This window comes from Solanum tuberosum, unplaced genomic scaffold (genome assembly GCF_000226075.1).
Source record: "Solanum tuberosum cultivar DM 1-3 516 R44 unplaced genomic scaffold, SolTub_3.0 scf00149, whole genome shotgun sequence".
Lineage (NCBI taxonomy): Eukaryota > Viridiplantae > Streptophyta > Magnoliopsida > Solanales > Solanaceae > Solanum > Solanum tuberosum.
This window is the reverse complement of record NW_006239072.1, coordinates 1142215-1166411: the sequence shown is the minus strand read 5'-3', so window position 1 is coordinate 1166411 and position 24197 is coordinate 1142215. Positions and strand designations below refer to the sequence as shown.

The window sequence follows — 24197 nt, the reverse complement described above, 5'->3', positions numbered from 1 at the left end:
AACAAATATTAATGGATGAACAACTACCAAGACAATATTATAAATTTATAACTATGTAAGGATAGCTAACAAGCCAACGTATTGTTACCTACTAGTCTTTTATCTAAATTTATAACCTTCACAATCTCTTATTTAAAGCATACCATCGATTTAGTAAAATTGAGTTATATATATTCTGTTTAATTACCACATCTTCACTTTGAGGCATTAATACATCTCTTTTTAATATTTATGGACAATCTCTCAATTCTCACATCTTATTTTCTCTCAAAAGCTTCATCAAATACCCCAGAATTTTTCAAACAATTTTTTTTTGACAAAAAATAACATTTTTTAACCTATTAAATATTTAACCAGACTAACTATTAATTGTTTATTTATTATAAATATGGGATTGTCTAAATACTTTCTTTAATGGACTTTACACTCTCATTAAGAAATAACAAATAAAGTATATATATATATATATATATTTATTTTTTATTTTTTTATTTTTTTTAACACAATATTTATATTAATTGAGACATAATTTTAATATATATAAAAAATAAGTAACTAATATTACGAGAATTGACACGATGGTACAAGTCCTACATGTTATTGACATTTTAAACACACATAATAAAATTTAAACATACACAATGTATCTAAAAAATGAAAAATTATATTCATATATTATATACATATTACTTGAAACTGGTTTATGCACAACCTCAATCCGAAATAACTCAAATATATCATTGACCTAAAGTCAAATTCGAACGGAAGCATTCAATTTTAATTTTTTTGTAATAAAGTTTATTATAGCCAATCCATTTAATTGTTGTTCTTGTGACACAATAGTCTAGATTAGACAATTTTTTAATAATTCTTTTTCCTTATAGAAAAAAAATTATATTTTTTTTACAAATAATAGTCAATATCTTCTTCTTTTTTTAAAAAATAAAAATAATCTTCAACCTATTATATAGCTTCTAAATCTAAATGGAGATATTTTAGGGATATATTTTAGGAGAAAAGATAGGAAGATTGAATGAAAATATCGGTTCTATATGCTATATTATTCAAATATTTATGGGTTATTCTTTGTTAATTCTATCGGTTGAAAAATTAAAAAAGAGAGACCATTTTGTACCAATTTTGGAATAATAGATGTCAATTTTGTCCCTTAGTTGATGGTTACGGGTTGGCTTACCTACTGGTAGGGTATAGTAGGTGCCATCATGACTCGAGAATGTGGTATGATAACGGTGAGTATATGGGATTTGTGGGGGTGAGTTATTTTCTTATTTTTAGTTTTAGTTTTATTTTACTTTTAAAAAAATAATAATTAACTATACATATAAATAATAAATTATAATAAAATATCAACTAATTAAAGCAATATTAAAAATTATATTTTATTATTGGTACAAAATAATAATAAAACTAACAGTAAAAATAGCCCACAAAGGCACATAACTGAAATTTAAAACTCCATCACTTCACATAATTCTTAGGCACAAAAATAGAAACTGATTTTTTAATATATATATATATATATATATTTATTTTTTATTTTTTTATTTTTTTTAACACAATATTTATATTAATTGAGACATAATTTTAATATATATAAAAAATAAGTAACTAATATTACGAGAATTGACACGATGGTACAAGTCCTACATGTTATTGACATTTTAAACACACATAATAAAATTTAAACATACACAATGTATCTAAAAAATGAAAAATTATATTCATATATTATATACATATTACTTGAAACTGGTTTATGCACAACCTCAATCCGAAATAACTCAAATATATCATTGACCTAAAGTCAAATTCGAACGGAAGCATTCAATTTTAATTTTTTTGTAATAAAGTTTATTATAGCCAATCCATTTAATTGTTGTTCTTGTGACACAATAGTCTAGATTAGACAATTTTTTAATAATTCTTTTTCCTTATAGAAAAAAAATTATATTTTTTTTACAAATAATAGTCAATATCTTCTTCTTTTTTTAAAAAATAAAAATAATCTTCAACCTATTATATAGCTTCTAAATCTAAATGGAGATATTTTAGGGATATATTTTAGGAGAAAAGATAGGAAGATTGAATGAAAATATCGGTTCTATATGCTATATTATTCAAATATTTATGGGTTATTCTTTGTTAATTCTATCGGTTGAAAAATTAAAAAAGAGAGACCATTTTGTACCAATTTTGGAATAATAGATGTCAATTTTGTCCCTTAGTTGATGTCAATTTTTTTTAATATTAAGGATAAAATATAAAAACAACTCTCTAGATTTTAATGACCAAATCGAGAGTTTGCTCTGTCATGACTATATCACGATCAGTAATTTGAGGAGTTAACCTGATATGAATTGAATTCCTACCCGAAAATGTTAGAATTTTTGTGCAAATTTTAATATTCGATCTATCTCTTTTGTTCGACAAATAACTCTATCTTGAGATATTTGAAATAGATAACTAAATAAAAAATTATATGGTTATAATAATTAGTAACTTAATTGCTTATTACAAATAAGTATAGTACTTACCTTACTTAGATCTAGCTGTCTAAATACATTTTTATATGGTAATTGATAAAATAAACTTAGACAAGAATCTATCCATACCATCATTAAAGCCAAAATAAAATAAAATAAAATCAGAGTCCTTTTTTAATTTTCAATATGAAATCATTTCCATAAATACATGATTATAAACCTTCACTTCATATTCCAAAAATACAGCATTGATTAGAGAGAGATTTCTGATACAAAAACAGACAGAAAAGAAAGAGAAAATTTTGTTTGTTTGCTTCTTCCTTGTCTGCCATTTTCTGTTTTCTCTGTACTATTTCTGTTATCTGCCTTTTCTCTCTCTTTCTAGTACAATGACGAAGGAGAAAGAGAGGAAAATGTTTGTTGGTATTGTTTGGAATTGTGCAGCTGAACTCAAATTTATCCTTACTGCTATACTTTTTCTTTTTTCCCTTATTACAATTCTTCAATTCATGCCTATTCGTTTTTCAAACAATCTAGCCACCACTTGTATTTCTGTTCCATCTTTCTCCACTTCAACTACTATCGATTCTGTTTCAGTTTCAATTTCAGCTATTAACGCCTCCACCGCTGTTCAGCCGCCGCCACCGCCTGCACTGGCCAAAGATGAATTACTGGAAAATGGAGTTATTAAGCGTGCTTTCAATCCATTTGGTTCTGCTGCGTATAATTTTATATTGATGTCTGCTTATAGAGGTGGAATTAATACTTTTGCTGTTATGGGTTTAGCTTCCAAGCCTCTTCATGTTTATGGAAAACCCAGTTATTTGTGTGAATGGATCCCTAATACGAATGATAGTACTATGCAGAAACACATTAATGTTACCGGTACCAAAATCCTTCCAGATTGGGGATATGGAAGAGTGTATACTGTGTTAGTTGTAAATTGCACTTTCCCAATCCCAGTTGGTGATGGAGGAAAGTTACTGATTCACGCTACTACTAATGGCGGTGGTGATAGTAAATTCAATATCACCGACACTTTTTTGGCTTTAACAGAGTCAGAGCAAGATTTCACAAACTTCATTTCAACATTCAATAAACCACCAAAGTACGATTTCCTGTACTGCGGTTCGTCTTTGTATGGTAATTTGAGTCCACAGAGAGTACGGGAATGGCTTGCGTTTCATGTTAGATTGTTCGGGGTGAAATCTCATTTTGTAATCCATGATGCTGGAGGTGTACACGAAGGAGTAATGGCGGTATTGAAGCCATGGATTGAGAAAGGATATGTTACGCTACAGGATATCAGAGATCAGGAAAGGTTTGATGGCTATTATCACAATCAATTTCTCATTGTGAATGATTGTTTGCATAAATACAGATTTCAAGCCAAATGGATGTTTTTCTTCGATGTGGATGAGTTCATATTTGTGCCTAAAAAGAGTACTATTAAGTCTGTGGTTAATTCGTTATCAGATTATACACAGTTCACCATTGAACAAATGCCAATGTCCAACAAGCTCTGTTTAGAAGAAGACCGTGGCAAATCCTACAGGTATAACAATATTCTCAATACATCATTTGTTTTGGTTGCTATGGCGAAACATATAACGTAACATGAAAGATCGATTTCACAATTATTATAGTGAAATGTGATTGTAGAAATAGTGTTACTGAAAACATATAATATAACATAACATGAAAGATTAGTACTACGAAAACCATGATTATTGTATTGAAATGTTATTATAGAACATCTTATATGACATAATATGGAAGATCGATTCCGCAGAAAACATTATTATTGTTAATTTCTTTGGTCAATTTTTCTTCTTCAAAAGTTGACAGCTAATATTCCCAATGCAGGACATTAAATTGACCCGTGTTGTATAATAAATGGAATATGAAGAATTTGGGGTCTTTGAAATAATAAATACCAATTGGCAATAAAAGTATTATGAAGTTGATTTTGGCATTTAGAAGAAGTTAATTAAGCTGGCTTTTCATTTGCCTAATACTAGGTGTGATATGTTTCTGAATCTAATAATTGACAACTGTGATTATTCGGTCGATCAATTCTTGTCCATAACACTTCGACTTTAGCATCTGCCCAACACCTCTAAGTGAAAAATAGATAAAAGTGTCTGGATTTTAGTTTGTGGTCTGAGACGTTGTTTCCGAATTCTATAGTTACATTTTTTAATATTATAGGTGAAATCTTAAATTATTGGTTGAAGGAATAGTATAGTAGTAGTACTATTTTGGAATTTGTATTTCTTTAAAGGTTCTTTCATGGTTGATAATGAAATGCTTTGATAGAGACTTGACCACAAGTAGGTTTTGAACATGTATTCTAGTGATGAAACCTCTCTGGTGGTTGAATCTTGAATAATTGAGATGCTTAATGGGTTACAAAAGTTAGGTGCCAAGGAGGGAATAAGTTTCTTATGCTGCTGTTCGAGTCAGCTTGTGTGTATCTCGAATATTATATCATGTACTTATAAGGTGAAAACTCTAACCACATATGAGAGATTAGACAAGTATATTCTTGTATTTCTGGTTCTTTTGTGGTCCAAGTGGCAGCTATATATGCTGCAGCTTCTTTAGAACGTGATGAGAATCCAATGTTTGATCATTATTGTACCTTAGCTAAACTAGAGCAATATTTATTTGCAGTGAATTGAACTAACCTAACTTTGAGGTTATTAATTTTAATTTGAATATGTAGCCCTTTGTCAGTTTGCATTGATTGATAGTATTATTGAAATCTTAAATTATTGAGTTATACTGTTTTAATTTCTTAAATTACACACTAAATTGTCTATTGTAAGGACAATGTCTTTAGTATTGTTGGATGCTTTTATATTGTTGTCTAATCAAATGATTTTGGAAGTAACCTAACTATAAACGTAAAACCAGTCAATTCACGATGATTTCATCGCAGGAAATGGGGATTTGAGAAGCTAGTATACAAGGATGTGAAGAGAGGAATAAGAAGGGACAGGAAATACGCGGTGCAACCGCGCAACGTTATAGCAACGGGGGTGCACATGTCACAAAACACGGTGGGCAAGACGACTCACAAGACGGAAGGAAGGATCAAGTATTTCCACTATCACGGGACGATAGCCGAACACAGGGAGCCATGTCGACAGCTGGTCAATGCCACGACGATCACCGTTGACCAAACACCGTATGAAGTGGACACAACAATGAGAGACATTGCTGGAACTGTGAAGAGGTTCGAGCTCAAGATGATTGGTTCTACACTACAAAAAACTAGACAATAGTGAATGAAGTCCATATTTACTACCTACTTGTTTTTTTTTTTGAGGTTCTTTTTCTGTATGATAAATTTTTATTGTTATTTTAAGATAGATATAGAAACAACAGAGACAGGTGGTACATGTTTTGGTATAATATTATAGGATTAAATTGGTGTTTTGTACTTTGCTATTTCTTAATAGTAATAAGGTTTTTCCCAATGCACTGAAGTGATTCCTTTTTTTTTTTTTTAAATGATAATTGGCTGAAATTTGGGTAATAGTGTCGGTGGTCCAACCGCCCTTAAAAAAAATTATTTTCTCAGTCTCATTTTAGGTGATACCAGTTGATTTGACATAATATTTAAGAATTTATTTTTAAAATTTATAATTTAAAATATTTTTTAAATGTGTGGTTGAAAAATGAAAATTTTAAAGATAGTTACATAAAATGAGACGGGGAATTACATAATTTTTTTAGAAAGAGCTCTAAGATGGAGACGTTATGTTATGACTGTCGTTTTTTGCTTTGCGAAAGGGACCTCAACTAACTTTATATTCATTCTTTTAGGATTCTTGATCATCATGAGTTAGTTAGTGCTTTTTTTAATAAAATATATTAACTAAAAAATTACCAAACTATGAGTTGATTTTATCTCTTTTCTTTAATTTAAAATGTGAGATCATTTATATTTGTGTGTAACTCATGCATTATGTGTTGAGCATTAATTACCTACTTTATTTAATATTACAATATATATAATTAATACATGAAAAATTATGATGTTAATAATGTAACAAATTTTAATATATGCATTAAAGATATAATTATTTTTCAAAATCTTTTCTCTATTCTTTCTACTATATTTATAGAAGATATTTTTGTAAATAAATATTTTTTTTAAAATACCTTACTTCATATTATTTTTAATATATTAAATCAATCATATATAAAAAATAATGTTAACATAATTGATACAAATATTATTAATATACTATATTCAACACTATTCTACACCTTGCGCGACCCTTTAGTTTTCATGTTATAAAGCAAAAAAATGGATAATTTATCAAAGTGGTGGATGACAGAAGGAGCTTTATTGGAATTCTTTAAATCATTTAACTAAACCTGACATGGAAAGAAAAGATGAGCAATTTCTTGACTTTGTAAACAAGCCTACTCTAATTAAACTTTTTTTTTTTTTTAATCTATCACCTTTGCTTAAATTTGCATGTGCCTATTAATAATGATGCTTTTAGTAAAGGTAGAAATAAGTGGATGTTTGGACATAAATAATACTATATACTTTGAGACAAAAAAGTATTAAAAAATAATATTCAGAAAATGGAATTTATTTGCATATGAATATAACTTGAAAAATATATTAATAAATTTTGTAACTAATTTAAAGTGATTTATATATATATTTTAAAATGAATAATTCTCGTCATCAGACGAACAATTTCTTCATTTGGAAAAAGGTGTTGATGTGTTTGTGAAGTTTTTGGTGTAGTGTAAGTATGTTGCCATTTGTCTGTCAACGTGTGTGAAACCCAATAGCCTAAAACACAATATGAAAGGGATATAGATGTATATGTACAGTTTAGATTTTGGATAATGACATAAGTTTGGTGCAAAATTAATTCGACCTATTTCATTTTTCATGAGTCGGTAAGGCATATTTTTCGTATGCGATCCAATTTTTAAGAATTATGTGACTTTCTTAGTATTTTATGTGTATTAGTTTATGGATCAAGCACCTTAGAGTATTTCAAAAAAATTTTAAATGAGTTGGGAAAGTATTGCGTATAATCTTATTATTTTTTAAGGCATACTTTCGCATTTATGAGCTAATTTTTAAAATTAACCGACATTCTTGGTTTTTGTATGCATTAGCCCATGTATATGGAGGGAACACTCAAAAAATTGTACTAAAAAAACTTTGTGAGAACCTCCATCATAAGTTGGAGAAACATTGCATATAGTTCCACCACTTTTTTTTTTAATTTAAAGATAGTTCCACCACTTTTTAAAGGCATATTAGACAAGTTTTAGGAATTAACCGACTTTCTTGGTTTTCATGTGTATTAGCCCATGCATCTAACGTTGTAGAGCAACCAAATTTTTTTTCTAAAAAAACTTAATGAGGACATCCGTAATGAGTTGGGGAAGAATTGTGTATATTCCACCATTTTAAGGCATATTTTTCGCATTTACGAAACACGTTTTAGGAATTAACCGACATTCTTGGTTTCTATGTGCATTAGCCCATGGATCTGACACTGTAGAGCACCTCAATTTTATTTTTTCTGAAAAAACTTAGTGAGGACATCTATAAAGAGTTGGGGAAGCATTGTGTATGGTCCACCATTTTAAGACATAATTTTACATTTACGAGCCAATTTTGTTGGTTTTTTGTGTGTACCTATGGATCTAGAGCCTTGGAGCACCCAAAAAAAAATTCTAATTTTTTATAAGAATTCGTAATGAGTTGGGGAAGCATTGCGTATAGTCCCACCACTTTTATAAGACATATTTTTGCATTTACGAGTCAACTTTTAGGAATTAACCGACTTTCTTGGTTTTCGTGTATATTATCCCATGGATCTGGCGTCTTGGAGAACCTAATTTTTTTTTTCTGAAAAACTTTATGTGGAAATCCGTAATGAGTTGGGGAAGCATTGCATATAGTCCCACCATTTTTAAGGCATATTTTCGCATTTACGAGCCAATTTTTAGGAATTAGCCGACTTTCTTGGTATTTCGTGTGTATTACCCTATGGATCTGGCGCCTTGGAACACCCAATTTTTTTTCTAAAAAAAACTTTATGAGGACATCCGTAATGAGTTGGGGAAGCATTGCGTATAGTGCCACCATTTTAAGACATATTTTTACATATACGAGCCAACTTTTAGGAATTGACCGACTTTTTTGATATTTTGTGTGTTAGCCCATGGATCTGATACGTTGGAGCGCCCAAAAAAAATTCTGAATTTTTTTTATGAGGACCTCCGTAATGAGTTAGGGAAACATTGCGTATAGTCCCACCATTTTTAATGCATATTTTCGCATTTACAAGTCAATTTTTTTGGAATTAGCCGACTTTCTTGGTTTTCGTGTTTATTAGCCCAGGCACCTTGGAGCACCAATTTTTTTTCATGAGGACCAATGTAATAAGTTGGGGAAACATTGCATATAGTCTCACTATTTTTAAGACATATTCTCACGTTTACGAGCCCACTTTTAGGAATAAACCGATTTTCTTGTTTTTTTATGTGTATTAGCCCATGGATCTGACGCCTTGGAGCACCCAAATTTTTTTTCTAAAATTATTTTATGAGGACCTCCGTAATGAGTTGGAGAATCATTGTGTATAGTCCCAGAATTTTTTAAGGCATATTTTTGCACTTACGAGTCAATTTTTAGGAATTAGCCAACTTTCTTGGTTTTTTGTATGTATTAGCCAAGGGATCTAGCGCCTTGGAGCACACAAAAAAAAAAATTCTGAAAAAATTATATATGGACCAACGTAATGAGATGGGGAAACATTACATATAGTCCCACAATTTTTTAAGGCATATTTTCACATTTAAGACTTACGAGTCAACTTTTAGGAATTAGCCGACTTTCTTGGTTTTTCGTGCATATTAGCTCATGCATCTGGCACCTTTGAGCACCCAATTTTTTTGATAAACTTTATGAGGACCTCTATAATGAATTGGGGAAACATTGCGTATAGTTTCACTATTTTTTAAGGCATATTTTTGCATTTATGAGTCTACTTTTAGGAATTAGTCGACTTTCTTAATTTTTTAGTGTGTATGCCCATAGATCTGGTGCCTTAAAAAATTTTGGGTGCTCCAAGGCGCCAGATCAATGGGCTAACACACATGAAAAAAAACAAGAAAGTTGACTAATTTCTAAAAATTGGCTCGTAAATGCGAAAAATGTCTTAAAAAATGGTGGGACTATATATGTAATGCTTTCCTAACTCATTACGAAGGTCCTCATAAAAAAATTTGGGTGCTCCAAGGCGCCAGATCTATGGGCTAATACACACGAAAAATCAAAAAAATCGCATAATTTCTAAAGATTGGCTCGTAGATAAAAAATATGTCTTGTCTAGGTTTGATTCATAATCCAAGAAACACCCAATTCAATGTATTTTGCTCATTTATGAAAATCCAACCGAACTTTTTATTTTATTTTATTCTATTTTGAAATATATGGAGAATTGTTGGAAAAATGAATTTTATATAGAAAAAAGAAGTCTTAAAATTCATGTCTAAGTTAATTCTCTTAATATCATGTTAATGGATTTGACATCACAAACTATTCTTTGTATAGTGCTAGGTTTTCTTTTGTTTAGTCTCTATTCTATCTGCCTTCAGTTTATATTAGAAAAGTTTGTTGGAATATGAAATACATTTTTACTGGTGAAATATCCTTAAGAATCATGTCATATGCATCTCAAGTTTGAATGTGGTCTTAAACTTGTCATGTGGAAAGTTAGGAGTTGCCAAAGAAAGAGACATTCTTTTTAAAACGGACTAAAAAGAAAAGTAAGACAAATAAATTGAAACAGAAGGAGTATATATATGTAGGGTTCGAGCTTAAATCATTAATGTCGAACCCAAAACCTGTGGTTGGACTTGGATCCGGCTCGGGTCATGCACATTGGGCTTCTAGGAGTGCATTGAAATCTTCCCTTGCCTTGCGCATGCGAGGAGTCATGCAGGACGTAGGCGAGCCAGCGTCAGGGTCTGAGGTAGAAAAGCGAACATGGCGCATTGTGGACTCACTAGTTTTTGTTGTGGTGGTGTTCTTTAGGACCCCTTTTGGTTCCTTGTCAAAAACAAATCCAGTTGTTACTGGTGAACAAGTCATGTCCTTATCATCGCTACATTGGATTAGCTCAATTGGTAGATCAAAGAAGAGATTGGAATCATCATTTTCACTTTCTTCATCATTGATTATAGCTGATGATGTCCATGATCCACATTCAAATTTCTCCAATGACACTTTTCTTGAAACATTGTGTCCAACATCATGTACTATTTCAGTTTCTATTTCTACCCTCCTGGCTCTCACTTGTTTTGCTTTTCCTAAACCAGGTATAAACAAACACATAGCACCACATTTGAACTTTTGATCAATAGATTCTGCTTTATCATCTACTTTGCTTTCTTCAACATGTTTAACACTACTACTACTACTATTCATTACCTTTGTGATTAATCCAACAACATGTTTATCCGGTGGCGCGCTTGATCTTCCTTCACCACATGACTTGCTCCTCCTTAAGTGATCTTCTTTCAACCGTTCGAGGTTCGCCAGTGCCACAGAATGTTGCCTAGCCAAAGGGTTGTTGGAGAGAGGAGAAGGTTGATTTTTGGACTTTTTCTTTGATGCAAATCTAGGTGATGAAGTTGTTGAGTTTGGAAGGCTGTTGCTCAAGAACTTCTTTGATGGTGGCATAGGCAGAGGAATTGTTAAAATGTCAGATTTTTTATGTGTATTTGTTGATTCTTTCAAGGAAATAGGGAAGTCAGATTCATTTGAATCTTGAACATTTATGAATGAAGGCATATTTGAAGTTTGGAGTGTGAAAGTTGAGTGAGAATTGAGATGTCCATCAACTATAGATTTTAGGTATTTAAGGGGGTAGAAAGCTAAACATAGATATTGTGGGAGACATGTCTTTGTATTGGATTATATCTTAGTAATGATTGTCACGTCTTCTTGTCCCAACGTGTGTGGAAAACAAATCTCATTAATATATTATACTATGTCATACTTTGACTTAGCATCAACTAAGTGGACAACAAGTTCTAGTAACCAACCACCAAGCACAAAAGTGAAACCAAACTCTAATACCCTCTTTATGCACAAACCTAATTGAGGAGTTTAAACCCGACTCTTATACCATGTAAAAATATGACATTTAAGCTTAACACATTCCCAAAATCTAATTCTTGAGAGAGAGCATTGCTCAAGTTCATATAAGCATACCATTAGTGATCCAAAACTATTGAGTTCTACCGAACTCATTGCTAACATTCTTGCTCCACCTAGGAGTGTGGTGCAATAACTAATATTCCTCTATACCCCTACCTAAATATATTGATTCGAGTCATGTGAATAAGAACAACTTGATAGGAAACACTTTACTACCTATAGTGGGCCTACGTCACGCTAAGCTGAATTAGTCGGATCAGTGAGTTTTAGATTCCGGATGCCTAAGAAAAAAAGAATTATATTAGCATTTCCACCGGCATAAAAGGTTCAATGTTTATATACCCTCCATCAACTCAAAAAGAATAAAGAAAATCTCAAAATATTCTTATATTATGTCTGGTGACTACTATATTTTAGACAACTTAATTCAGACTTTTAAACTCAAATTTAATAAAATGAACGTGCAATCACACGGTTGAATATAATATAATAGAATTATACAACTAACTAAATTATTGAGATGAGACGAAACAACACCGTCGCGTATGCAAGAGATCTAACTGATTCACTTACATATAGCTATGACAAAATTTAAGTTTCCACTATTGTTATGATTGGAAGGACAAATCGTGTACACTATCGACCCTGCAAAAATGCCAAAAGGTGTATCACTGTAGAGAATTATAGAACAGAATCAACACAACAGAGATGCCAATGATGACTGGTAATGCAGAGACCAAGTATAAAGCTCCATATCCCTGCACGAAAATGTCCCTCGTCAGAACCAGCTCCAAATGAAGCGGTAATGACAGCAACATATCTAGCCAACTTCTATATTACAATTAGATTTTATGATTTAAGTTTTATCTCAATAAGCACCTGATCTCGCTAATCAAGCACATGGTCTAAAACTAAAACACCTACAGTTAAGAGAATTTTCCATAATTACTACTTGATGGAGCTATATTATAATGCATCTGAAAACATTTGAGCTCTTTGCAACGATGCTTTTTTCTACCAGGATCGTATTCTTTCATGAAGCTAACATTTTTCTGGGATACCAGCTAAACTTGATCTATAGACTGTTGGCCAAGGCTTCCAAAACAGCTTATTTTGAAAAATGATTTTCGAAAAAAGTACCGTTGGAAATAGCAATTTGTGCTCGACTAATAAATTGAGAAAGAATTTTAGCATATTATAGCAACAATTTGTGCATGCTAAGGTTCCAAAAGTGCTCACGGAAAAAAACTACCTTTTTCGCTTGGCCAAACACCTTTACTATCTAAAATGAGCATTCTTTTAAAATAAAAAAGGTACTTTTGGGTTTTGGCTTCCCAGAAGCTTGGCCAAACAGGATTAGTCATGATCTGATACTTTTAACTTTTCAAGAAAAGTGAACTTGTTGTTTTGCCAGGTATTCACTCAATAACATGTAAAAATTGGTGCATTTAACATACTCCATTAAATTGCAAGCTGATTATCGGGAATAGAACTTAGCCAGCCTAATGAACAATCAGAACATGAGGAATAACCAGAGAAATATCTAAGCATTTATATCGTCGACTAACCAGAACTGGAGGAATGTCTGGTTCGTCACTATCAGCTGCCTCCTCAATCTCAGCTGCTGAATCCCAGTCAATCTTGAGCCGCTTAGCAGCCTCTTTTGGATCAATACCAGTGTCTGTGGCTTTTGCATACAGGGATCTGCTCTTATTTTGCTTCGAGGCTTCAACCTAAATCCAACAAGAATACAGTATAACTACTAATTGTCTGAATGATGAAATTGGTGCCACTACAAAGACATCGCGTTCCCAGGGGATGTACAATCAATCAAGGAGTCTCACTTGATTTCAAGAAATGAAAAAAAAAAATCAAGATTATTTGTAAATGGAATTGTCCAGATCACGTAAAAGCTTAATACATGAAAGAAAATAGTACTGGTGTACAAACTTTCAAAAAGAAAGAAAAGAAAAAAAAAAAAAAAAAGATTTCTGCTACTTTTCAGAAAATGGTTTGGAAAGATATAAACTGTCCAGAAATCAAAAATTGAGGAGAAACTATTCAACCAATAAATCAGTGTTAAAAATTTCAATGCAATTAAAAGATTTCATTTTGATCAGCGTGTTTGACTTTGGGAGTGAAAGGTTTAAATTTAACACCATGGACTGGATGGTTTAGAATTTGCTTTCTGTTGATTGGCGTAAACTGATAAAGTTTCACTAACATATCTCCAAGCCATTAAAGCTAACTTTTATTAGGGAAAAAAACTCGACCCAAAGGTCAAATTATTGAGATTTTTCTCCCTGAGCAGTATATATCCCTCATTTAAAACATAAGAAAATTAAATTTCTTATCAGAGGCCACCTCATTTACTTTTAGCCGACTCACTACTAAAAAGGAATCTAGCTAAAGAAGTAGTAACTTGTTGAATTTCTTTTAATTTGAAATGCAAATCAAGACCACCTTCTTATCCATGGTCTGGATTGGAACATTTCTCAATCTTCGATAAAAACCTGAGTAATACTATTGCAGTCTCTCCCCACCTCCCAACCCCAATATTAAGTATGTCAATCTGATTCTGGCTATTAAAAACTGGCACATTTTATTAGAACGACTGATAACTGCATAAACCTGCTTCAAAAAGCATATAGTGTGTTTGTCAACCTACTATGCAGTGCAGTTGAGTAAAATTGTGAAATCAAAATATTAGAATGCTTATGGATGACTTTGAGACATAAGTGAACCTAATAATGCATTTGTTGGCCGAGTGCTATGGAAGAAAACAATCAAGCAACCTTATAGAGAATTTAATTACTACTTCACAGCCCCTGCTCCCCTCCCAAACTAAAGTAAGTGTTTTTTCAGCCGCACAGAATGGAAGATGAACTGCGAGCATTTACTATCATGCTTAATTGTAAAATTGTGTTCAGAAGAATGTTTGAGGTCACAGTAATACCTCCAAATTAGGCCATGAATTCATCTCTTCTGCAAGCATCTGCAGAGCAACCCGATCTTTTGGTACTTTTCCTTCATTTATCTTCAACAAGAAATAATAATAATAATAAAGGATTTAGCAAGGCCTTAGGAAACATAAACTTAGAACCATGTACTGCAACATTAAGAAGAAAGAAATAACTAATGAGCGCTCTAAAGACAACCAAAGCCTTTATCCTTCAGCCGATTGTTGATCAAGGAACATTTAGAATTTGAATAGATAGTAATTTGGTCCAACAAAGATGCTTCTTTTACATTACATTCAACTAGAAACAATCTGATCTATAGCTGTGCATATAAAACTCATTGGGAATCTATTGAGGTAAGCAAGAAAAAAGAAAAAGAAAAAAAGAGCTTTTAAATTCTTTGCTATTTCACTGTCTCATTTTTTAATGACATATTTCCCTTTTCAAGATGTTATGAAATCTTCGACACAGATCTGCAATATCAATGTATGTAATCAGCGTAATTCAAGTATCTATGGCTTATTTTAGACTACAATTTCAAAAGTCTATCTTTCTTTCTTAAACTCCGTGGCTAGTCAAACACCATCACATAAATTGAGACAGAGATAGTAATATTTAAATTATCTTCCTTGAGAGCATCAATTTTTTTCTCTTATAACTTATTTTTAAGATGACTCACTGATACCTATTTAGGTTCATTTTCATATTTTCTCCATATTGCTACTTTAACTCAACTATCACATTGTCAGACTATATGAATATGTATCTACCATGCTGAAATTTTATCTTTGTTAATATTTGGAAATCTGCATGTAAATGCCATCTATGGCTATCACGTTTGTTCTTCGCAAACAAAACCTCAAATAACATCTTCTATCGGTCCATATACGGAAATTTTGGTATTGCATTATCATCGAGAACCTCTGTTCAATTGAGCAAACTTTGTATCAGCGTGATTCAAATATCTATCTGATTCAAGATGTTATGAAATCTTCAACACAGGTCTCATTTGTTCTATTCTTATCATCAATCAATTTATCAACTACGCTTGGATCACAAGCAGATGATCATTCTAACTAGATGTCCTATATTTCAGGTAACATCTGGTACCAGCAGATATGCGGGCTTAGTAGTCCAAGTCATAGCTCCAGGTCACACTCCAGAACCAGATTACAACTTTGATCGCAACAACAAGAAATATAGTTCAGGAGAAGCCTCCCGAGTAAAAAGCCATATAAATCGTCAGCATTGATTTGAGGCATTTGTGGAGCAAATACTTACTTCTTCTAAACAGGCAGCTAAGTCATCCCTTGTTGGAGCATTTTCATCGTCAATGCCAAGCAGCCGCCTTCGCTCAACGTCCCTGGGATCTTCAATCATTATAGTCAATTTAACCTGTAATAAACCCAAAGGAGTTGGTCAATCTAGAAACAATTTGACATTTAAATTACCCCATAGAGATAGTTAACTAAAACAGTCTACCAATTAATTAATCAACTATTCCTCAATCCCAAGTTAGTTGGGTTTGACTATGAAAATCTTTAGTATCCGTTCCACTGTATTCAAGTCCATTTCATTTCAGTACTGAAAGACAAAACAAACAAATTAAGTCTCTTTCAATTTACACTTGTCTAAATCTCACGCTTACTCCTACATGGACTTACAGGTCCCCAATTGGAAGAAAAAGATCTCCTCATAAACACCAGACTGGTACACATGATGGCACGAAACTCAATTGTGCACGTTGATTGTTTGTCCACTTCAAATGCTCCAAATATACCATTGTCTGTTCAAAATGACAGGTATTGGTTTGGTTACTTAATTAGGGAATCGCAAGCAGTCAATGAAGGCTCATTTAGTAGATAACGAGCCAGCTGCAAGCACCTATTTCTATCAAAATGTATAGCAACAAGCGGAACTTGAACTTGAACTTGACCTTGAAGAAGCAAGCCTCTATAAGAGGAAGCTAATGTAACTAAGCTTTTAGTTCTAACTCTAACTAAGAAAATCAATATGGCACTAAAAAAAGGAGAGGAACCAACATCTTTCAGATAACATTAGCTGAAGAAACACTGAAGATGTGCAAAATGCATTACAAACTTGGTAAATGCAGTGAGCTTATACAAGTAGGCAGCCTCGTTTAATATTGTGGAAAATTCAAAAGATAAAAGTAAATTCACACCTCACCGAACAGCATGTCCCGATTCCTCTTAAGAAGCTCCAACGCCTACAAAATTTACAAGCATATATACATCAGAAACAGCACAATCCGAATTGGGTAAAAGCCAAAAGAATAAGAAGACTAAACTCGTTTAATTTGAGAAACGTATTCAAGGGATTCAGGATCTGGGTCATCGTCATCTTGTTGGGTAACAGTGGAAATGGAACCTTCTTCCTCATTAGTCAATTGGGTGTCTTCTTTACTCACAAACAGAGGCCCCAATGAAGTGCTTCTGCCTCTGCCTCTGCTACTAAATCCAAGAATTTGTACATTGGAGGAAGATAAAAGAGGTTTATGAGTAAAGGGTGAGATGGGAATTGAGCAAATTTTGCAGTATGAAGAAGATAACAAGGGGAGTGATGATAAGGATGAAGAGAGCAGTGGGAATGGCAGCTGAAGCGCCATTGAAGATAGTGGAATATTTAGTTGAGATAGAGCATTTGCTTTGCTTGCGGTTAAAACTTGGTAACAGAATGGATAACCTTAAAAATGATTATGCCTTGTGTTTTTTTAAATATAAAACATTCATTTTAATCCAGATTAGTATTCTACTCACAAGTAGATACTCCCTCCGTTCCATTTTATATGTCACATTTTTACTTTACACTTGTACTAAGAAATGATGTAATTTTACTTTATACTTGTACTAAGAAATGATGTAATTTTACCCTTCTACATTTATTTAAATTTTATGGAACTCAAGTTTCCGATCAATAAATATGAATTAATTTATTTTGATTAATTAATTTAACCAATGAACATGAATCATTTACTTAGCTTTTCTAAGTTGGTCAAATTTATATTTTCAAGGCTAATAACTCACAAGGGTAAAAAGGGAAGAATATGGTAATTTATGCATTGATTTTATGAAATGACAAGTATTATAGACCAACTATTTATAGAAAGGGATGACATATAAAATGGGACGAAGGGAGTATAATTTATGGCGATCGTAAGTATTAATTATGGAATAAATTACCACACACTTTGTAACCAAACAAAAAAATTGAGATGTACTAAAAACTTATCTCAGAATTATTTTTCCTTATCTATCACACCAAACGATCCCTAAGTTTCCAAAATAACCTAGATTGTTTCCATTTTTTTAAATTGATGTGTTTGTAAAATTATTAGCTTCCCTAAAAGCATGTTTCAATGGTGTCTCCAGCTTCAAAACGAGAAATTAGTGATAGAACAAAATTTCATAATTGAACCACAAAAATCTTATGTTAATTTTATTTAGCAATAAATTAAAAATTCAATTAACTAGAAGTTTTTTTAGCAATGGATTAGCTAGAATTACCAAGAAATTCCGCAATGTATGTCCTCCCTTTTTATCTCACATATGCCAAATTCACAAATGTCTTTTAATAAGTAATTGAGAAGTGGATAGTCTATTGTGAATCACCAACCATACAAAAAAAATTGTGATCTTATTTGAAGTGTTATATAAAGGGATGTAATTACTAAATCTTATATGTTTGGAAGATTGTTTACAACTTTTCATGTGTAAAGTAGTGGAGATGCAATTTGAAATAAGTTAGAAAATATCTAAGGAAAGAAAATGATTCATATATAGTCTCACATGACCTAACTTCAAGCTATCATATATTTCCTTCTATATATTGAGTTGAGCTTTAAGATATATGTCAAATTATATTCATTAAAAGTCTAGTTTTTAGAATATCAAATCATTTTGTTAATTCGAGTTTGATATAAAAAGTTATAATGATGGTACGTTTTAACCAAGGAATGTGCTATCAAATGCAAGATAATATTAGGGTGTCGCATAACTATCATGCCACAAAACATCGGGGTTAAAAATACAGGAGGCAATGGTAAAACTTCGTACAATCATAGCGCCACAAAATAACAAATTTCAAAATGGATGGCACGATAATGTGTAGGATCTCAACCCTAGAAACATAGAAAACAAATATATTTATAGATAAGTCTAATATACAAATCACGATAATGAGTCGGATACATATCACATTGAAAATATCAAAATTGGAACTCTAAGGTACTCGAAAATTATAATAAATTTCTATTCAACATTCTAACTAGTATGCATATTAGGTTTTGGAATCAAACTATATATGCTAAATAACTTGTTAACTAATTGTGTGATATGATTGACATGAGAAACTTTTACTATATGTGAGTAATATCATACTCCCTCCGTCCCTATTTACTTGTCCATATTTCCTTTTTGGTTGTCCCTATTTAGTTGTCCATTTTGACAAATCAAGAAAGGACAACAAATTTTTTCATATTATACCCTTATTTACACTTCTTGAAAATTGTAAAAGTGTATGTTGTTTCCCTCCAATTTATTTCACTTGAATTCAAATAAGTGGTTGTAATTTTGAAGTGAAAAGTTGTCATAAGAGTAAAATTGTAACTTCACAGTGCTAATCATTGTTGCCTTAATCTGTGTGCCATTTCTGAAGTGGACAACTAAAAAGGGACGAAGGGAGTATTAAATATATAGTTATGATATTAAGCACTAGCTAGCTACTCAGCTAGCTAGAACGACACTCAATGATTATTTCTTCATATGATCATAATTAACTCATGATCATGATATCTACAAATTATAATCTCTATTCAATAAATAATTAAATAGAAACCATTTTAGAAATATATTGGCCTAATCTCACAAATTAGGGTTGGACTTTAAAATCAATTAGTTACAATCTATAACAAAATTAGACATTTTATAATAGTAATTTTTTCTTTTAGCGACAATTGTTTAGCAGAACAATTATTTAGCAGCGGTGAAAATATAATACAAATATTTATAATCAGTATTCTATACATATAAATGTCATTAAAGGTTTTAGCAATTCTGAATGCAATAACACTAATTCAATTGTCGCTAAATATTTTTACGGCAATAAATATTATCCCTTTTATTATAATGCAATGTGTTTAAATTATTACAAGTATTGGTTTGGTTACTTAATTAGGGAATCGCAAGCAGTCAATGAAGGCTCATTTAGTAGATAAAGAGAGAAGCTGCAAGCACCTATTTCTATCAAAATGTAAAGCAACAAACGGAACTTGAACTTGAAGAAGCAAGCCTCTATAAGAGGAAGCTAATGTAACTAAGCTTTAGTTCTAACTCTAACTAAGACAATCGATATGGTACTAAAAAGGGAGAGGCACCAACATCTATCAGATAACATTATTATTAGCTGAAGAAACAGTGAAAATATGCAAAAAGCACTACAAACTTGGTAAATGCAGTGAGCTTATACAAGTAGGCAGCCTCGTTAATATTGTGGAAAATTCAAAAGATAAAAGTAAATTCACACCTCACCGAAAAGCATATCCCGATTCCTCTTAAGAAGTTCCAACGCCTACAAAATTTACAACCATATATACATCAGAAACAGCACAATCCGAATTGGGTAAAAGCCAAAAGAAGAAGAAGACTAAACTCGTTTAATTTGAGAAACGTATTCAAGCGATTCAGGATCCGGGTCATCGTCATCTTGTTGGGTTGCAGTGGAAATGGAACTTTCTTCCTCATTAGTCAATTGGGTGTCTTCTTTACTGACAAACAGAGGCCCCAGTGAAGTGCTTCTGCTACTAAATCCAAGAATTTGTACATTGGAGGAAGATAAAAGAGGTTTATGAGTAAAGGGAATTGAGTAAATTTTGCAGTGTGAAGAAGATAACAAGGGGAATGATGATAAGGAGGAAGAGAGCAGTGGGAATGGCAGCTGAAGCGCCATTGAAGAGAGTGGAATATTTAGTTGAGATAGAGCATTTGCTTTGCTTTGCTTGCGGTTAAGACTTGGTAACAGAATGGATAACCTTCAAATGATTATGCCTTGTGTTTTTAAATATAAAACATAAGTCTTATTAATCGACATTAGTATTCTAGATACGTATAATTAGTATAACTAAAAGTGTTTTAACAATAAAAATTCAATTAACTACAAGTGTTTTAGCAATGGATTAGCTTGAATTACCAAGAAATTCCTGTATGTCCTCCCTTTTTTATCTCACAAATGTCTTTTACTCCCTCCATTTCATATTAACTTAAGCTTTAAGTCTTTTTCCATTTTTCAAATTAACTTAAGTTTCCAATCTTCAAGACTATTTTTAAAATATTCTTCTAATTTTACCCTTTAAGTTAGTATTGGAATTAGTTATTATAATTAATGTTTAGTTATTTTTGACAATAATTAATAAGGGTAAAAATAGAAAATTATGTTCAATTTTGTGTCCTAACCTACTTTTCTTAAAGGGTGTGAAACACCTCAAAACTTAAGTTAATATGGAATGGAGGGAGTAATAAGTATTTGAGAAGTGGATAGTCTATTGTGAATCACCAACCATAAAAAAAAATTGTGATCTTATTTGAAGTGTTATATAGAGGGATGTAATGACTAAATCTTATTACTTAACACTTAAGAAAGTTCTAAATCAATACACTCTCACATTTATTCGAATTGCAGGTCAATGCTCCTACTGATGGGAGGATCAACAATAAAACATATAATGAAGGAGGCTAACTCAGTAGCAGACATATTAGCGGAATATGGAAGGAAGACTATGGATCCAAATACGCATATGAACAAGTTGTTTGTTTTTGAAGCATCTCCTTCCTTTACTTTAAAAGTTGATCTTAAAGGAGATGAGAATAGAACTATATCGTTTAGATCGGTTCCTTTTTGTATGGATGAACCTAGCTACTATTAAATAAATAAAATCCTTCCAATTCCAAAGAGAAAAAAAAGACTAAATCTTATGTTTGGAAGATTGTGTTTAAAACTTTACATGTGTAAAGCAGTGGAGATGCAATTTGAAATAAGTTAGAAAATATTTAAGGAAAGAAAATGATTCATATATAGTCTCACATGACCTAACTTCAAGCTATCATATATTTCCTTCTATATATTGAGTTGAGATTTGAGATATATGTCAAATTATATTCGTTAAAAGTGTAGTTTTTAAAATATCAAATCATTTTGTTAATTCAAGTTTGATATAAAAAGTTATAATAATGGTACGTTTTAACCAAGGAATGTGCTATCAAATGCAAGATAATATTAGGGCGTTGCATAACTATCACGCCACAAAATATCGGATTTAAAAATACAGGAGGCAATGGTAAAACTTCGTACAATCATAGCGCCACAAAATAACAAATTCCAAAATGGATGGCACGATGATGTGTAGGATCCCAACCCTAGAAACACAGAAAACAAATATATTTATAGATATGTCTAATATACAAATCACAATAATAAGTCGGATACATATCACATTGAAAATATCAAAATTGGAACTCTAAGGTACTCGAAAATTATAAAAAATTTCTATTCAACATTCTAACTAGTATGCATATTAGGTTTTGGAATCAAACTATATATGCTAAATAACTTGTTAACTAATTGTGTGATATGATTGACATGAGAAACTTTTACTATATGTGAGTAATATCATATTAAATATATAGTTATGATATTAAGCACTGGCTAGCTACTCAGCTAGCTAGAACGACACTCAATGATTATTTCTTCATATGATCATAATTAACTCATGATCATGATATCTACAAATTATAATCTCTATTCAATAAATAATTAAATAGAAACCATTTTAGAAATATATTGGCCTAATCTCACAAATTAGGGTTGGACTTTAAAATCAATTAGTTACAATCTATAACAAAATTAGACATTTTATAATAGTAATTTTTTCTTTTAGCGACAATTGTTTAGCAGAACAATTATTTAGCAGCGGTGAAAATATAATACAAATATTTATAATCAGTATTCTATACATATAAATGTCATTAAAGGTTTTAGCAATTCTGAATGCAATAACACTAATTCAATTGTCGCTAAATATTTTTACGGCAATAAATATTATCCCTTTTATTATAATGCAATGTGTTTAAATTATTACAAGTATTGGTTTGGTTACTTAATTAGGGAATCGCAAGCAGTCAATGAAGGCTCATTTAGTAGATAAAGAGAGAAGCTGCAAGCACCTATTTCTATCAAAATGTAAAGCAACAAACGGAACTTGAACTTGAAGAAGCAAGCCTCTATAAGAGGAAGCTAATGTAACTAAGCTTTAGTTCTAACTCTAACTAAGACAATCGATATGGTACTAAAAAGGGAGAGGCACCAACATCTATCAGATAACATTATTATTAGCTGAAGAAACAGTGAAAATATGCAAAAAGCACTACAAACTTGGTAAATGCAGTGAGCTTATACAAGTAGGCAGCCTCGTTAATATTGTGGAAAATTCAAAAGATAAAAGTAAATTCACACCTCACCGAAAAGCATATCCCGATTCCTCTTAAGAAGTTCCAACGCCTACAAAATTTACAACCATATATACATCAGAAACAGCACAATCCGAATTGGGTAAAAGCCAAAAGAAGAAGAAGACTAAACTCGTTTAATTTGAGAAACGTATTCAAGCGATTCAGGATCCGGGTCATCGTCATCTTGTTGGGTTGCAGTGGAAATGGAACTTTCTTCCTCATTAGTCAATTGGGTGTCTTCTTTACTGACAAACAGAGGCCCCAGTGAAGTGCTTCTGCTACTAAATCCAAGAATTTGTACATTGGAGGAAGATAAAAGAGGTTTATGAGTAAAGGGAATTGAGTAAATTTTGCAGTGTGAAGAAGATAACAAGGGGAATGATGATAAGGAGGAAGAGAGCAGTGGGAATGGCAGCTGAAGCGCCATTGAAGAGAGTGGAATATTTAGTTGAGATAGAGCATTTGCTTTGCTTTGCTTGCGGTTAAGACTTGGTAACAGAATGGATAACCTTCAAATGATTATGCCTTGTGTTTTTAAATATAAAACATAAGTCTTATTAATCGACATTAGTATTCTAGATACGTATAATTAGTATAACTAAAAGTGTTTTAACAATAAAAATTCAATTAACTACAAGTGTTTTAGCAATGGATTAGCTTGAATTACCAAGAAATTCCTGTATGTCCTCCCTTTTTTATCTCACAAATGTCTTTTACTCCCTCCATTTCATATTAACTTAAGCTTTAAGTCTTTTTCCATTTTTCAAATTAACTTAAGTTTCCAATCTTCAAGACTATTTTTAAAATATTCTTCTAATTTTACCCTTTAAGTTAGTATTGGAATTAGTTATTATAATTAATGTTTAGTTATTTTTGACAATAATTAATAAGGGTAAAAATAGAAAATTATGTTCAATTTGTGTCCTAACCTACTTTTCTTAAAGGGTGTGAAACACCTCAAAACTTAAGTTAATATGGAATGGAGGGAGTA

The 24197-nt window shown here is 31.7% G+C and overlaps 5 protein-coding genes across 6 annotated transcripts; 1 reads left to right on the top strand and 4 right to left on the bottom strand.

Moving 5' to 3' along the window:
• The first annotated feature begins 2712 nt into the window (after positions 1-2712).
• LOC102598072 (uncharacterized) lies at positions 2713-5993 on the top strand. Its single transcript, XM_006352551.2, has 2 exons — positions 2713-4059; positions 5449-5993. Exons 1-2 carry the CDS (start codon positions 2894-2896, stop codon positions 5792-5794), a joined length of 1512 nt encoding a protein of 503 aa, XP_006352613.1. The 5' UTR covers positions 2713-2893; the 3' UTR covers positions 5795-5993.
• Positions 5994-10244: 4251 nt separating this feature from the next.
• LOC102582888 (uncharacterized) lies at positions 10245-11454 on the bottom strand. The gene has a single exon (XM_006352587.2). It carries the CDS (start codon positions 11356-11358, stop codon positions 10438-10440), a length of 921 nt encoding a protein of 306 aa, XP_006352649.1. The 5' UTR covers positions 11359-11454; the 3' UTR covers positions 10245-10437.
• A 731-nt stretch (positions 11455-12185) lies between these two features.
• LOC102597753 (ycf3-interacting protein 1, chloroplastic-like) lies at positions 12186-17401 on the bottom strand. 2 transcript variants are annotated; one of them, XM_015310996.1, is made up of 6 exons: positions 16996-17401; positions 16870-16914; positions 15969-16082; positions 14684-14764; positions 13296-13460; positions 12186-12372 (listed from the first exon to the last, which is right to left on the bottom strand). In XM_015310996.1, exons 1-6 carry the CDS (start codon positions 17311-17313, stop codon positions 12364-12366), a joined length of 732 nt encoding a protein of 243 aa, XP_015166482.1. In that variant the 5' UTR covers positions 17314-17401; the 3' UTR covers positions 12186-12363. The 2 variants fall into 2 exon arrangements, with proteins under 2 accessions (XP_015166482.1, XP_006352612.1); XM_006352550.2 differs by having other exon boundaries at positions 12203-12485.
• A 2791-nt stretch (positions 17402-20192) lies between these two features.
• On the bottom strand, positions 20193-20705 carry LOC107061561 (ycf3-interacting protein 1, chloroplastic-like). The gene is made up of 2 exons (XM_015310997.1): positions 20355-20705; positions 20193-20273 (listed from the first exon to the last, which is right to left on the bottom strand). Exons 1-2 carry the CDS (start codon positions 20649-20651, stop codon positions 20223-20225), a joined length of 348 nt encoding a protein of 115 aa, XP_015166483.1. The 5' UTR covers positions 20652-20705; the 3' UTR covers positions 20193-20222.
• A 2499-nt stretch (positions 20706-23204) lies between these two features.
• LOC107061548 (ycf3-interacting protein 1, chloroplastic-like) lies at positions 23205-23633 on the bottom strand. Its single transcript, XM_015310955.1, has 2 exons — positions 23355-23633; positions 23205-23255 (listed from the first exon to the last, which is right to left on the bottom strand). The coding sequence occupies exons 1-2, from the start codon at positions 23631-23633 to the stop codon at positions 23205-23207; spliced, it is 330 nt and encodes a 109-aa protein (XP_015166441.1).
• Positions 23634-24197: the final 564 nt, after the last annotated feature.